Source organism: Panulirus ornatus, chromosome 37 (genome assembly GCF_036320965.1).
Source record: "Panulirus ornatus isolate Po-2019 chromosome 37, ASM3632096v1, whole genome shotgun sequence".
NCBI classification, from domain to species: Eukaryota; Metazoa; Arthropoda; class Malacostraca; order Decapoda; family Palinuridae; genus Panulirus; species Panulirus ornatus.
Genome location: NC_092260.1, coordinates 29,969,699 through 29,981,822, shown reverse-complemented (window position 1 = coordinate 29,981,822; position 12,124 = coordinate 29,969,699). Strand labels below are relative to the sequence as shown.

General features: G+C 42.4%; 1 protein-coding gene and 1 long non-coding RNA gene across 4 annotated transcripts in view; one reads left to right on the top strand and one right to left on the bottom strand.

Moving 5' to 3' along the window:
- Positions 1-6,010, bottom strand: part of LOC139760679 (uncharacterized) — an 87,544-nt gene extending 81,534 nt beyond the window's left edge. For all 3 annotated transcript variants that reach the window (XR_011715383.1, XR_011715385.1, XR_011715384.1), the window contains exons 1-2: positions 5,871-6,010; positions 5,117-5,225 (exon numbers count right to left, since the gene is read on the bottom strand). This is a non-coding gene — a long non-coding RNA (uncharacterized lncRNA). The remainder of the gene's footprint in view (positions 1-5,116; positions 5,226-5,870) is intronic.
- LOC139760735 (uncharacterized) lies at positions 401-3,739 on the top strand. Its single transcript, XM_071684292.1, has 3 exons — positions 401-977; positions 2,616-2,710; positions 3,144-3,739. The coding sequence occupies exons 1-3, from the start codon at positions 822-824 to the stop codon at positions 3,211-3,213; spliced, it is 321 nt and encodes a 106-aa protein (XP_071540393.1). The 5' UTR covers positions 401-821; the 3' UTR covers positions 3,214-3,739.
- Positions 6,011-12,124: the final 6,114 nt, after the last annotated feature.

Sequence of the window (12,124 nt, the reverse complement as noted above, 5' to 3'; positions counted from 1 at the left end):
AGAATTACACCAACCTGACCCACTGACTTTTCAGAGGCTGCCCACCTCCTCCACTCGTGCCCTTTAACTCCCTTAAGTTATAATTTTCATAAACCACAACATGAACTTGAAACCTACTAGAACCGTAACGTCGTAGACTCGAAACCAAACAATTAGCAAAACTGTAACCTTGAAGACTCAGGATGCCTGATTTGCCAATTCTTTCTGGAGAAACAAGTATTTGAAAGTCAGTGTGAGGAAGGGTAAGAGGGAGCGAAAATGAGTGTGATCGAGAGGAAGTGAGAGGAGGAAAGTATCTGCGTCCGAGTCACGTACACCAACACCTGCGGACACTTGCTGCAGCCGGCTTTGTTAAGAGGCACACCTGCGGACATATACGCATCTCGAAACACTTGTGTACATAGACTTCTCGGTGCATGTTTGTGTGTGCAGCAGGCGTTCCCCTTCAGAGTTCTGAGTGGTAGCTGGGCATGTGGTGTGTGATGTTAGACGTGGAATAAGTTCGGTTAATTGACAAGCAGACTAAACAAAGTTACGTGCAACATATATTGATTGCGTCATTGGCCGAATTCTGACAAGAAGCAAATTGAACATATAACTAATAACTTATTTGTTTTTCCTGAACACTGCTTACGATTTGTACCTGAACCCGAGCACTTGATATATGCATATAAGAAGGCTAGATGCACGTGCTGGTAAATGTCAAACGCAACGAAGTAAATTCGGCACCCCAGGAAGTGTAAGGTCAAAGAAACTGACGAGAACCATTATCACGACACCATAGCTGCACCAGATAATTGACCAAGGTTTTACATCTCAGCATGAGTGGCTGCTGCAGGGTCACGTCTGTCATGCTGTGGGTGTACTTGGTCATGAGCATAGTGATGTGGGTGGCTGGGGGTGTCAGCGCTGACCACGATACAGCCGAGACTTACAAGTCGATATCCTCCTTCCCACGAGACTCGGATTTGCTCAAGGTATGAATTTCTGAAACAACATTACGCAATTTGCAGCAGTCAGGTAGCTGGCCACAACCACCAATCAGGACCCCTGATCATAAAGTTATGATGTTTGTGCGTCTATGTGGAGAGAGTGCAGGACAATAGAGCAGTAAGTGATCAGTTTTTTCTTTATGGTACTTGCACCGTTGGCAAGACGGGTCTTGGGATACATTGAAATGATGTTTGTAGCGTTGTAGCGATGCCCAGAGCGTAAGCTGGATTGTGTGACTGTGTTCACCTAGAGTCTAAGATTACAGAGTTGGGAGGTCGGTGGCTTGGTGCTTGTCAGGTTATCTCAGTGTGCATGTGTTTTGTCAATGGTATATTAGCTGAGGGTGGGTGGAACTGTGAGTAGGTGTTAGTGAAGTGTGAGGCAGGGGATTGGTAGTTAACTTTGAAGTGCTTTGCACTAAATTGACGAGTGTCCAGGACGTTGAAGTGGAACAGTAACGGAAGAATCTTTGTTCCATTATGATGGTGGAGAGTGTTCGTGGCTGCTAGGCAACAGTTTTACGTAGTTCTTGTTCGTTCGTGTCTGGTTGGTAGATAAACGGATACACACCAAATGGGGTAAAGTGCCACAGCTGCTACAGGTCTAGATAGACGACAGCTTGTAACCCCGCTCGAGTTTACCCAGGGTGTCCAGATACCTGGAAATGACGCTCCCTGATAGGCTATCAACTTGCCAGATATGTCCATATTCGGGGACATGGTACTCACTGATACGCCTGCTGAACCTGCCAGGAGTGTCCATACCCAGAGATATTGCCCACACTAACTGGCCCTATCAACCTACAAAAGGGCAGCATTTTTCGTTACTGTCTTTAATGATATTACCAGAACTCCTAGTAAACTCAATGACAAATTATTACTATTCGCCTCACACATCACATTCCCATCCCTCATTTACAGGCACCTGACCGAACGAAGTAACCGAATATTGACCTATCGTGGTGATGCAGCCACACACAGTTGGAGATCTCAAGGAAAGGGAGTAGGACTCGAATCTTTTAAACTATACAAACTGTTACATGAACCGCGAGTTGGTTGGTCGGTTGTTTGGGCCTTAGGCCTGTCAACTGTCAGTGTCAACAAGCCGTCAGCTTCATGCTACATCCACCAAAAGAAAAAAAATTATTTTTTGGTGTTAAACAATTCTAAGACTGTATGCACTTTCACTGTATTTCTAGCTCATGACTGTATAGATACAATTCATTAGTTTTAACTCGATCGATTTAATCACAACTAAATATTGTGGTAAAATATGAATTTTGTAAATAAAAATCTGACCGACTTCGTTGACAGGAGGGAAAAAATGTCAAAAACACTTTCGAAGGAAATCACTTGACTGAGGTCAGGATGATACTGACTTGTGTCGACCTAAGACTCGAACAACTTCAGTGTCCTAAACTGTATGTACTCGTGCAAGATAAATCTTAAAGTGAACCCACCAGAACCCTAAGAAGTTACCTTATCACAACCAACTCTACTTGTGTAATGCTCAACTGATGATCCCATGATCCTAGGAGAGGCTGGCGGGATAGGTCTGAGGTAGGGAAAGTAGGGGGAGTGGGAGGTAACTGTCTTAACCCGGAGTGATGGTGTCATCTTCAGGTTGTGATGCCCGAAGGAGTTCCTGCCGGGGAAGAGCTGAAGATCATCTCCTACCTGGCCTCCCTCAACCGCTCCCCAACACCCATCATAATCACGTGCGTCTCTCAACCAGATCGCCTTCCTTCACTGATCTTCCTCACGCGAGTCTGGATGTCTTCCTTCACCAATCTTCCACATGCTAGTCTGGGGGGTTTCCTCCACCAGTTTTCCTTACACGAGTTCGGTTGGCTTCCTTCACCATCTTCCTCACGCAAGTGTACCTGGCTGTCCTCACCATGTCTGCCTGGCCTCTCCCATCACAATTAGTCGTCTCCAAAGTGACTTGTCTCAAACATGCGAGTTCCATGTTTGGTTTCCCGCCCATCCTCTCCAGCCTTCTTCACCCTAGGGCTATACCGATCCTCCATCCTTCATCATACATAATGTGTAAGGTCTTTATGGTCACTGAGTACAGAGGACTTGTCATGTATCAGACATGTAGTCATGATTGACCCAGTAACTCTAACAAAAAAAAAATTGTCATTCTAGGTTCCTGACGCAAGTGAAAGAAGAGTACCACGTGGTAAACCTGCCAGCGGCACGTGTCCGCACAGACTAAGGAGCACGTGAACATTAGCGCTACCGTCTACCAGCTGCCCGTGTGACAACAAGGCTCATGTGAGCGTCACCACGTGCTCTATCAAGCAGCCACTTGTGCTCGGGTATGCTGAAGGAGATGACTACCACGTCTTGCGCCAGGCATCTGCACGTGTTTGGCGCCGCCGAGGTCAACGTTGACTCCAGATGTCAAATGAACCACGAGATTGATTGTCTAAGTCATGTGTTGAGCTCGCCACCCGTTTACACATGTCCCTTGGTGTAGCACGTATCCCTGAGTGTGGCGGCGTGTGTCTCTAGGTGTGAGAAGCGTCCCTTGGTGTGGCAGGTGTCCAAAGATTTCGCAAGGGACGCGGCCACATCCACGCCCGGGACACATGACACCTGCATGAATACCCGCACTTCTTAATGAAACATTTAGCCTCACCAGATTGTCTGTAGCAGCTGCAGTAGTGGTAGGCAATGTAAGATACAAGTATTCATTATACGGAGGAATTTGTGTCGTGAAAAATATATAAACAAACACTCGAGATGGTCTCTACCTCGTCCTTGTGTTCGTTATTCACACATCACTCACTATGTTGTGTAACACTGCCTTGCCTACAGGCCTCCATCCTCCGAGGTGCTTATCTCATTTCTGGGAATATTTACGTAAGGATTTCATGTACACATGATCAGAACGTGATCAAGTAATTTGAACAATTTTTTTCTACAGTCAGCCAATAATGACCAGAACACTACATTAATGACCAACTCTTAAACCTAACTAGAACTTCATTTACCAATGTAGTTAATGAGCTTAGAGACCCAGCACATTACCTACCCTAACAAGTTTTTAATTAGTCAAGAATTAACGCATAATTGTTAAAGAGTTCAACTTTGCCTTTCCTAAAAGAAGAAAAAAAATGTAAAGATTTCAAGTTGTCTGAAATTTCTCGACATGCAAACAGCTGTACAGGGATGGTCGGACCCAGTCTTCCACATGATCAACGGTTTAAGCACAGATGAATCAGCAACACCACAACATGAACATAGTCACCACAATACACAGACCTGATGGTAAACTATACATTTTTCATCGAGTTACATTTATACTTCACCGCCCGCATGATTCAACGAGGTGATCCAATCATTGAAAATACGACAACAAGGCTTTCAGTTGTCTGTAGTAGCCATGTTGTTTAAAGGCACCGCCTCACGTAAGTTTCTAACATGATTCGTACGAGTGTACTTGTTATCGTTATGAGAAGATCAAGCTGACAACACCTACTGAATATTTAGAGACACGAAACTGGTTTCGTTATTACAGGTATCATTGTATAGACCTTATTCACTACCCATACCAAACACTGGACAGGATATCAACACTGGCGGCTCCTTCCTTACTGCAGGAATTTCCCGAACAATTACAATTTTCGCAGAGACAAAAAAATAGAAAATATGAAACAGCGAAAGTATTCTAGTGGGAGGCACAACACCTGACGCTTATAATACACTTACGGAACAAGAGTGTTTCTTGCCTGTATGGTGAGTCAGTTCTTACCTGTATGGTGAGTCAGTTCTTACCTGTATGGTGAGTCAGTTCTTACCTGTATGGTGAGTCATTTCGACAATCTACTTAATTCTACAATTCAGGTCTTACTATAACATTAACAAACTTTCCTCCTCATACTGTTCGTTGCGGAGTATCTGACCCGTGACATGATTCATCCTTTGTATCGACCACATAAGGAATCATCATTTTCAGGATCGTCTTCTGTTCTGTTGCCTCTCCAAGCGAGTAGAAACTTTGGTACATTTGATAGATAAGCAAACGCTTACCATAAACTTCTGTCATTACAACTCTGTTATTACAACTCTGAATGAAATCTAAAATCGTTACTATGAGCGGAACTTTCACTAACCTCAGGAGGAGCTGACGCGGTACCAGGAGGACGAGTGGTCACAGGTGATGTCGTCATGAAGCTTCATCGTGTACCGGAAGTGGTTCGTTCCGTGATCCGTGCGTCAGTTCTGGAATCAGTTCAGTCAGTACATAAGTAAATCTAACAACATATATCTAATAAGCAACTCACTTGTTAATGAACTGTAATGATATCCAAGATATATACCACAATGGTCCTTCCTACTTTGAATCGAGGACCAAATTTTCGTTAACAGTTTTTGAGCCAAAATTCCTGAACAAAGTTCATAACACTGCTCTTACTTCCATCACGAGACGGTTGTTCTCAAGGACGCAAATGCATCATATATGTGGCAGTTACAACTTTCAATGTACAACAGCGCTTCAGTAAATGAAACTGCAAACCCCAGCGAATCATGTTCGCTCATATGCGTAATGAATTACTTCCAGCTAAGCAAAGGAAATATAGGAAAAGCACACAACCATATCGTGAGTGAGGAATACAAATACCAATTGACTAGTTACCTCATCAAACGAGCGTTAAGTCCGTGATGATTATGTACGAAACACCAAATAATAAACTAATTTTCAGGTTCGAACGAAACTCGGACCCCTTACATCCATCTATATATAGACCCAACACACCTATGAACATCACACCTGTGTAACAGTAGCCAAGCAAAGAACAAATAGATTTGTACTTCAGCTGAAAATCTAAAGAAATCGAAAACTACACAAGTAAACTTTTGACTCACCGGCACGTCCTTCCAACACTATGACACAGGTCCGTGTGTATGTATGTATCTACACTGGTAGATGTAACTGCTATGAAGATCTCAAGATCATTAAGACGGACTCCTTCCCATACGTTGGACAACCAAAGCAAAAGGTTTGCTCCGCGCAACGGCGGGGCTGAAATGTGACTTGCACACATAGGGAACCTTCAAGTGATGTCACGTTACCACAGCGCATGCGCCCACTAAACGACATGAATTTTCGTTTAGTTCGCTAACTCCAGAGCTGTTGTATATTCTAGTTTGAAAAAATAGTAATTATTGATATCTTTCACAAAGATACTTAATTACCGTTGATTTTGTAATATTCAGACTGGTTAAACCATCGAACAACAGAAACCCAGAGAGCGAACACGTCTGTCCTCAGTTACTTCTTTTTCAGACGTTCCTCAGTATTCTTCTCTGCTCCTCAGGTTGTTTCTCTCACACACGAATACCAAACTTCCATCGATGTGTTGACTTTGATGTTCACATTCAGTACGAGAAGACAGTGTTAGTCAACCTGTGTTATATTTCTTTATTATCATTCTTAATTCTTGGTGCACAAACATTTTAAAAACAATCTCCATAATTCTAAATGATGTACATGAGGTAATTTCAGAGGCTGAAGGCGACGTCACGATAGAATTCCTTGCATTATTTTCCTGACTCGTTATTTTCATTATTTTCACGTGTTCTGTCACACGCGAGGAGAACGAACGAGCGATACTGCACAGTGCGTCCTCCTCTTTATTGAGCTGGTCGGGAACTCAGGATGGCATGTTGTGTCCTCCACGGGACGTTCCTCAGGCTGGACCCGTGCACACATGAAGCACTACAGCTGCTATGACGAAACTGTGCTTGTCACGCAGGTGAACACATGATGTATGAATGTAAACAAAACAAATGGGATGTGTTTATGATGACTAGTGTAAATATAATACATCTGGACTTCAACAGTTTAAGAATATTTGATGGAGCTATTTTGTAAATACACACACATAGGTATAGATTTTGATTCGGGATGAAGACAAACCATCTCGTATTGCTGGATGGGCTGCGAGAATGACACAAATCTGTGAAAAGAAATATTGTGACCCCTTCTTCAGGCGGCGTCACAATAGCAAGTTAAAAATTTTTACCCAAACTATGCTATTGTGACGCCGCCTGAAGAAGGCTTGTAATCATTGAGTGAATAAATATTCAGACATCGAAGAAATCTATGAATAATGAAACTGATTAGACAGCCACTGAACGATCAGGATTTCTTACTAACTTTTGATAACCACAAACGTTCTCTACTGCACTACATGTAGGTCAGTATTGTACGGTGAATATCATTAGGAAGACTACATACACAGCAAGATACACACCAAGATACACAGTAAGATGCACAGCAAGATACACAATAAGATGCACAGCAAGATACACAATAAGATGCACAGCAAGATACACAGCAAGATACACACCAAGATACACAGTAAGATGCACAGCAAGATACACAATAAGATGCACAGCAAGATACACGGCAAGATACACTAAAATACACAGCAAGATACAATGAAAAGCTGTTGTTCATAAGAGACAGTTGTCCCTGACGACGACGAAACGATTTATGTTATACAGGTCTCCCTCCCCTCCATTGCCTGCTCTCCTACACCGACCCTCACTCACGCACTCCTTTCCCTGCCTGCTACACCCAAGCCGACCCTCGTCTTTCAATTATACCAGAAGACCCACAGAAACCTCCACGTTTGAGGTTTCTCTTCTAATTACCAACTCTGTATGAGGTTTACAAATCTGGAATCATTGGAAAACATGACCTCATGAATATTTCTTTATTTTTCTGATGTTCTTCGTGATATTTTGAGCATAACAAATAATCCATTTGCTTGAGATCCGTTGGTCATATATCACTGAAACTGTCACTTCTCGAGAACCATCACTTTCTGGTTCAGCTGTATTTCATAAAGTACTCGAATTCATCATTATATTTCCCTCAGTCATCGGCTCTTTCAACAGTCAGAAGTTCTTACTCCTTTTTGAATAAGTGATTCATTTAGTAGGTCTCGATTGTCAACCATTAGCCTCAACCAGTACCAGCGATCACTAATATTCAATGATCAATAATCATTAATTACTTGGGTTTATTCATCAGGTTCTTCTGATGAACGTCCTGCATAATTCATGGTCCTAAAGCTTAGTTTTAGGATGGTCTATTACAGCGTTCCTGGAGCTGCAGGTTGCAGATTTACAAGTGGTCTCGAACAGGGATTCTGAAGTGTCAGAAACATGGAACATTGAAAAAGTGAAGGTAAATCTCACACTGTACAAACCGAAGTATTTGTACAATAATCACCTGCGCTACACAAAATCTGTGATCTGTCAGACAGATGAGCCTGACCTGCTAAACGTAACGTCTTAGTACATCATTTGCATATCAAGGAACATTGTGATCACCACCTCTGTAACGGGATGAAGAACTCAAACAGATTTCAGCTCTTCGTTCTATAAAACTCTCCAGACGCACGGACTTTCAGAGGCTCCCACCTTAAGACTCTATCCCAGGCGGGCCTGTGGTCGGAAACAGTCTGAGACGAGGAAGGTATCTAGTGATCTGGTAATACAGCCAGTGATGTGACTCACAGGTTTTCATGTTGGTACTAAATTATGTTCTACTTCTGACGTAAGCGTCAGAGATTTTTGTTATGATGAACAGCTGGCAATCGTGAGCCACTGAATATTACAGTATACATCTTTAGTACTTAAAGTTAACATGTCCATCACAGCAACACTTCCATCTTTGTCACTCCACGAGTAAACTTGAAATAATGTTCTAAAATACAGCTTCTACATGTGTGCTGCCCATGATGATGACCTACCACCCAACACCATCTCTCTCAACCCCAGTAATACACGTGTCTATCCCAGTAACACCTATCTTACTCCCAGTAACACTCGTCCCATCCTCAGTAACACCCTTCATACCCACAGTAAAACCCGTCTTCCTCCAGTAACTCCCCATCGAGCCCCAGTAATTCCCGGCTCTTCCCCAGTGATATCGACAGTGAGAAATCAATCAAGAATCAGTCGATCATCAAACCTTATGATCAAGATGATCATCACACCTCATGAATCAGTCGATCATCATACCTCATGTCTCAGCCAATTATCATACCTCACGTGCCAGTCGATCATCGTACCTCCTATATCAATAAGTCACCATACTGCGATCATCATACCTCGTCGTGCAAAGTGGTATAACCATCTACTGCCCCAGCTGAGAGGCAAGGGAGCGACCAGAGTTACGGTGTAACAAGTGAGGATAGTAACCTGGGAATAACGCCCCATAACCCCAGTATTTTGCCGCCGCTCGTAAAAGCTAATGACTTACTTAACGAGTTCAAGATGGAGGTTCATGTGGTAGGAGGAGGAGGAGGAGGAGACAGGGCAGTGTCTTAGGTTCCCGAGTCAATAGTGTCACTCACCTCATGTGGTCACCCCGGAGCTGATCCTACTCCTTACACACACACACACACACACACACACACACACACACACACAAACGAACACATTCACGATTGTCAGGATTTAAAGCCCAGTTGCTGAAGTTTAACATTCTGACAACTTTATTACTAAATATTTCTTTGTTTATCTCTTTGTTTGTCTTGCCTTACTAATAAACTCCATCTTCAATTATCTATTGTCCTTTATCTTATCAGTTAACATTATTTATTTTCTCTTATTAGTTAACATTATCTATTGTCTCTTTTTAGTTAACATTATCTATTGTCGCGTATTAGTTAACATCATCTATTGTCTCTTATCTCATTAGTTAACATTAACTATTGTCTCTTATATCATCAATTAACATTATTTATTATCTCAATGGCTAACTACGTCATGCATAAGTTTCTGTAGCCATAATATGCATAGCACAGAACACGAGGATACCATCCCCATCTTTCCCTTGACCTTATCCACAATTCGACCCTTATAAACAAAACGAGAATCATCTTGACCTGTAGTGATGCAATACATAAATACAGGAATGTTCACATTATTGTATTTTTTCCTCCATGTATATTTTGGTTATCGTGCGGAACTAAAATTTGTGTTAAGTAGCAGCCTTAAGTAGCAGCTTTAAACCATTTTAGTAACGTAACTTTCATGAAGGTTTAGCCCATCTTAAACACCCACTTCACTCTCATAGTTGTTAGTTATCAGTAATTTCGAACACATTTCATTCGAAAAATGAAGTGACTAATACATTCTATGAGAATGTGACCAGGTCATGTCGTAAGTGTATCTTCTTACTTGATCGTTTACTAAAATATTTTCTTTCACTACACATAAGTAACCAAGAAGCTCGAAGATTTTGTCAGTATCAGGAGGAATAGTCAACCCTTCCATTTTACAACGTTGGCTTACCTAAATATTTTGGTCTAGAAATACGTGTATAAGAATATAGTCATTTGTTGATCTCGAGGAACAGAAAGGCATCTCTTTACCCGTATTCGTACAACAATGACTATGAGTAAGCTGAACACATCAGGAAGAACCCAGCTCAAGCTGAAGGTTAAGTTAAGAAGGTCGAGATTTATACGTAAAGATCATCAAATATGTCATTATTAGGTTACGAGGATCCGTTGCTAAGATCACTCTTAAACCATCGCTATCACGGCCAGGCTAACGTAAGTCTCGTTGCCAGATACAACATGTCATGAAGGCTAGATATCTTGATCCTAAACTCACATTTTAATGTTAATTTCCTACATGATGAATAATGCTTATGGTCTCCAGTCATCTGTAATTCATTAGAATGTCTTATTCAAGGGCAGACTACAACCAATTATTTACATCCTTCGACTGACGAAGTACTGCACGTAGGTGTCACCTGGATGTTCCACACTAGACCAGCGACATTCACCTCGTACACTCTCACTAAGTACTCGCACTCACTCACTGTCTGCACTCATCCAATGCCTGCATTAGCCTAAAACTTCCCCTCTCTTAAACCTAAACCTTCAGTACCCACAGTCACTAAGTTGATCACAGTCACAGCTAAACTCGCGAGTTCTCACACTCGCCAGTACCCATGTTCCTCCGGTGTAACACTTGCATGGTTCTCAAGTCCCACCTGCTGCTGACATCACCAAACACCAACAATCCTTCACCGTCGACAGTGAGTGTTAATACTCACACAACCGACTCCCGCAGTCTTGCAGTTTTAAGAGTCATCCAATATGTACAATCATCCATCACCTGCAAAAACATGAGCCATGTAATCGTGTGTTCTACAGTCTTGACTGTAAGATGACCACTTGTTTACAGAAAACTATTCACATTTGGTTATGTTCTCTGTTTTCTAGGTATCATGCCATCCATCACAGCTGATGTGCTTTTGTCCAACAAATGAATAAATCGATGCTTTATTATACTACCTTCCAAGTCCTCAGGTGTCAAGAGTATTTCGAAGATATAAAGGTCAGTCTGGATGATGTTCAAAATACTGAACCTAAATGGGGTGACAGTATTGACCCACCGGAAGAATCATCAGCAATACCATAACCATCATCAACGTAACTTTACGATTCACTAGAGACGCTGGCAGATGCTGGTGACTGTGTTTGTCACAATAGAGACGTGACTCTTCAAAACAAACAGTAGAGATAATCCAAGCTACACACCTTCTTCATTTACACAGGTACTCAACAGAGACCCATCCTGTGTGTGGGGTATAATAGCTAAATTTATCGAACAAGTAATTTCTTATAAGAACGTATTATACACAGGAGGTTTACGTCGAATATCGTGGATTAAGTGATCGTCACAGGTCGATGGTCAGTTTCACTGACAACAAAGTATTTCCATAAATTGGTGGTTGACCTCGTCGTCCGGGGCATCATGGTTTATGGCAGGCAGATGGTGTTGTTAATACCTCAAACGAGGGTCCTCCAAGGTACCATTTCTCGTGTCTCCTTCACCTGGATGACATGATATCTAGGTTCGCCCCTCAGGAACTGGACTGTGAGGACCGCTGCTCAGACGCCATGACCATCATGAGTCCTCGAGCTGAAAATCTGGCATATGGAAACCTAGATGACGTCCCTAACCCCCCGCCGTCCTCAGATCTCCCATCCCTCTATCCCATAAAGTGACCACGATGTCGCTGCTGTTTATAGCCTCGCCCGAGCTGCATAAACCACCGGAATGTTCATCCTCGTGAACGGGAA

Excerpts from the sequence above, each read along its gene's own strand:
- LOC139760735 (XM_071684292.1), top strand. The coding sequence starts at position 822 with ATGAGTGGCTGCTGCAGGGTCACGTCTGTCATGCTGTGGGTGTACTTG. Across the intron at positions 978-2,615 it reads GAGACTCGGATTTGCTCAAG|GTTGTGATGCCCGAAGGAGT; the intron begins GTATGAATTTCT and ends TGTCATCTTCAG. Across the intron at positions 2,711-3,143 it reads CCAACACCCATCATAATCAC|GTTCCTGACGCAAGTGAAAG; the intron begins GTGCGTCTCTCA and ends TTGTCATTCTAG.